Below are 2,089 nucleotides of genomic sequence, written 5' to 3'. Positions count from 1 at the left end.
AGTTACCCAGGCTACCCTCCCATTGCCATCCCTGGGGGTATCCTGGGCTGTCAGGGCTGCAGGTTTTGGCCCATGGTCAGTGCAGGCGCTACGGCTGCTGCACACCTACGTGGTGACTCCTGCAGCCCATCGCCAAACTGCGGGGCCATATTCTGCAGGGTGGCCTCCCTGGCTGAGATTCTGGGAGCAGAGACACCCTGGATTCGAGAAGGAAAATGACCCCACCAGAACACCCTGGAAATGGCTCCCAGAGACGTCCCAGTGACACGCGACTGTGCAGCCCGGGGTTCTCTGGCAGAAATTCTCCTGCTTCTTCATTGTCACCGCGGGCAAGAGTCTGGCAGTGGGAATGGAGAGGGGGTGTCTGCAGGCAGAGCCTTCCATGGCTTTCTGAATGGGAGCCTGACAGAGCTTGTGCCCATGGTGAAGGGCCCAGATTCAATCCCCACCCGTGCCCATGGGGTCTCTGTGGCCATGGGTTCCCTTACCCATCACTGCAGGCTGTGCAGGAGGTGGAGGAGAAGCTGGCCATGGAGGAGGCAGCCTCTCTGGGTCTGAGCAGCACCGGAGCTGGGGGAGCCGGACGGGAGCTTCTGGTACGGGAGGTTTCACATGCGGTCCATGGAGCTGGAGAGGACAGAGCTGGGCCCAGAGTCCTGGGGCAGCTCCTCAGTTAGTTCCTGTAAGACCCAAAGGAGAAGGTCAGATTCAGGCCCCACTGACCCCTCGGCACTTCCCAGAGAGGCTGCCCAGACACAGCCAGCAGGATCCTCTGGCAACACAGCTGGGCCCTGTCCTCCCGATTCCCTCCTTCCCTTCCAACTTGACCCTTGTCCAGCCTCTCGCAGCTTCCCCTTACCTTTCCACCCCCAGCCTCAGCTTACCCTCCAGTCCCACGATTCCCCACCTGCCCCCAGCGCTGACGCCCAGAATTTCCTCTTGGCGGTGCCCAGACCTCAGCCCCAGGAATCCCTGCTCTCTGCTGTTCTCTCCAGTGCCCTGCCAAGGGGAGCCCCCTCCTTGTCCGAGGTCTCCTGCCCTCCCGCCAGGTCCCCACAGCCGTCTCTCACTCACCTCTCACTCTCACCACTGTCTTCTCCCCCAGAGCCGCTTTGGAGCAGGGTCATTCTAGGCTGTCCGGCCACCCTTCTGTGCGGTGAAGCACATCGGAGCAGGGGGTGGAGGGAGGCGATGCTTCATAGAGTTTCATAGAGATTAAGGCCAGAAGGCACCATTGGATCATCTCATCTGACCTCCTGAATGTTCCAGGCCATTAAATTTCACCCACCTACAGTCTGAGTCTCTCACTGTAGGTCATTTTCTCCAGCTCTCAGGTCATTTGTGTGACTCTTTTCTGCACCCTCTCCAATTTAACACCATCCTTTAAAACACGGACACGAGAAATGCCTGTCACTATTCCATTATCTCTCTTACCAATGCTATAGAGAGAGGTAAGATCCCCCCCTGCTCCTGCTCATTACTGCCCTATTTACACATCTGGGCAAGGGGGACCTGGCCATGGAGGTGGAAGAGGACTTGGCCTTGCCCTCCTCCTCCTCATCCAAGTCATCCTCTTCCGCTTTCTTGTCTATGACCACGTGCTCCATTCCTATGGCCAGGTCCTCCCCCTCCTCTTCTTCTTCCCCCTGCATCAACACATCCTCCTCCTCCTCCATTCCTGGGTCCTCCTAGTCTACAGCCAGGTCCTCTACCTCCTCTTCTGCCTCTTCTTCTTCCCCCTGCATGGCCACATCCTCCTCCTCCTCCTCTGTGGCCAGGTCCTCTTCCTCCTGCTCCTTCTCCGTGGCCAAGTCCTAATCCTCTTCCACTTCCTTTTCCTCCATAGCCAGTACCTCCTCTTCCTTCTCTTCTTTCTCCTGCATGGCCACATCCTCGTCATCCTCCATTACTGGGTCCTCTTCCTTCTCCTCCTCCTGGTCCAGGTCCTCCTTGTCCTCCTCTGTGGCCTGGGCCTTCTCCTCTTCCTCCACAGGCAGGTGCTCCTCTTCCTGCTCCATGGCCAGATCCTTCTCTTCTTCCTTTTGCTCCATGATCAGATGTTCCTCCACCAGGGCCACGTCCTTCTCTT

At 58.0% G+C, this 2,089-nt stretch overlaps 1 protein-coding gene across 2 annotated transcripts; it reads right to left on the bottom strand.

The window, feature by feature from the left end:
- Nucleotides 1-534: 534 nt before the first annotated feature.
- On the bottom strand, nt 535-2,079 carry LOC135980685 (glutamic acid-rich protein-like). Of its 2 annotated transcripts, XM_065580596.1 has the most exons (3): nt 1,713-2,079; nt 1,075-1,381; nt 535-680 (listed from the first exon to the last, which is right to left on the bottom strand). In XM_065580596.1, the coding sequence occupies exon 1, from the start codon at nt 2,049-2,051 to the stop codon at nt 1,815-1,817; it is 237 nt and encodes a 78-aa protein (XP_065436668.1). In that variant the 5' UTR covers nt 2,052-2,079; the 3' UTR covers nt 535-680; nt 1,075-1,381; nt 1,713-1,814. The 2 variants fall into 2 exon arrangements, with proteins under 2 accessions (XP_065436668.1, XP_065436667.1); XM_065580595.1 differs by having other exon boundaries at nt 1,075-2,079.
- Nucleotides 2,080-2,089: the final 10 nt, after the last annotated feature.

The sequence above is a fragment of the Chrysemys picta genome, unplaced genomic scaffold, assembly GCF_011386835.1.
Source record: "Chrysemys picta bellii isolate R12L10 unplaced genomic scaffold, ASM1138683v2 scaf6114, whole genome shotgun sequence".
Taxonomy (NCBI): domain Eukaryota; kingdom Metazoa; phylum Chordata; order Testudines; family Emydidae; genus Chrysemys; species Chrysemys picta.
Note: the sequence above shows the minus strand (reverse complement) of the source record. Positions and strands in the feature narration are given on the sequence as shown.

What these genes read in the sequence shown, in the direction of transcription:
- LOC135980685 (XM_065580595.1), bottom strand. Translation starts at nt 2,051, where the DNA reads ATGGAGCAAAAGGAAGAAGAGAAGGATCTGGCCATGGAGCAGGAAGAG.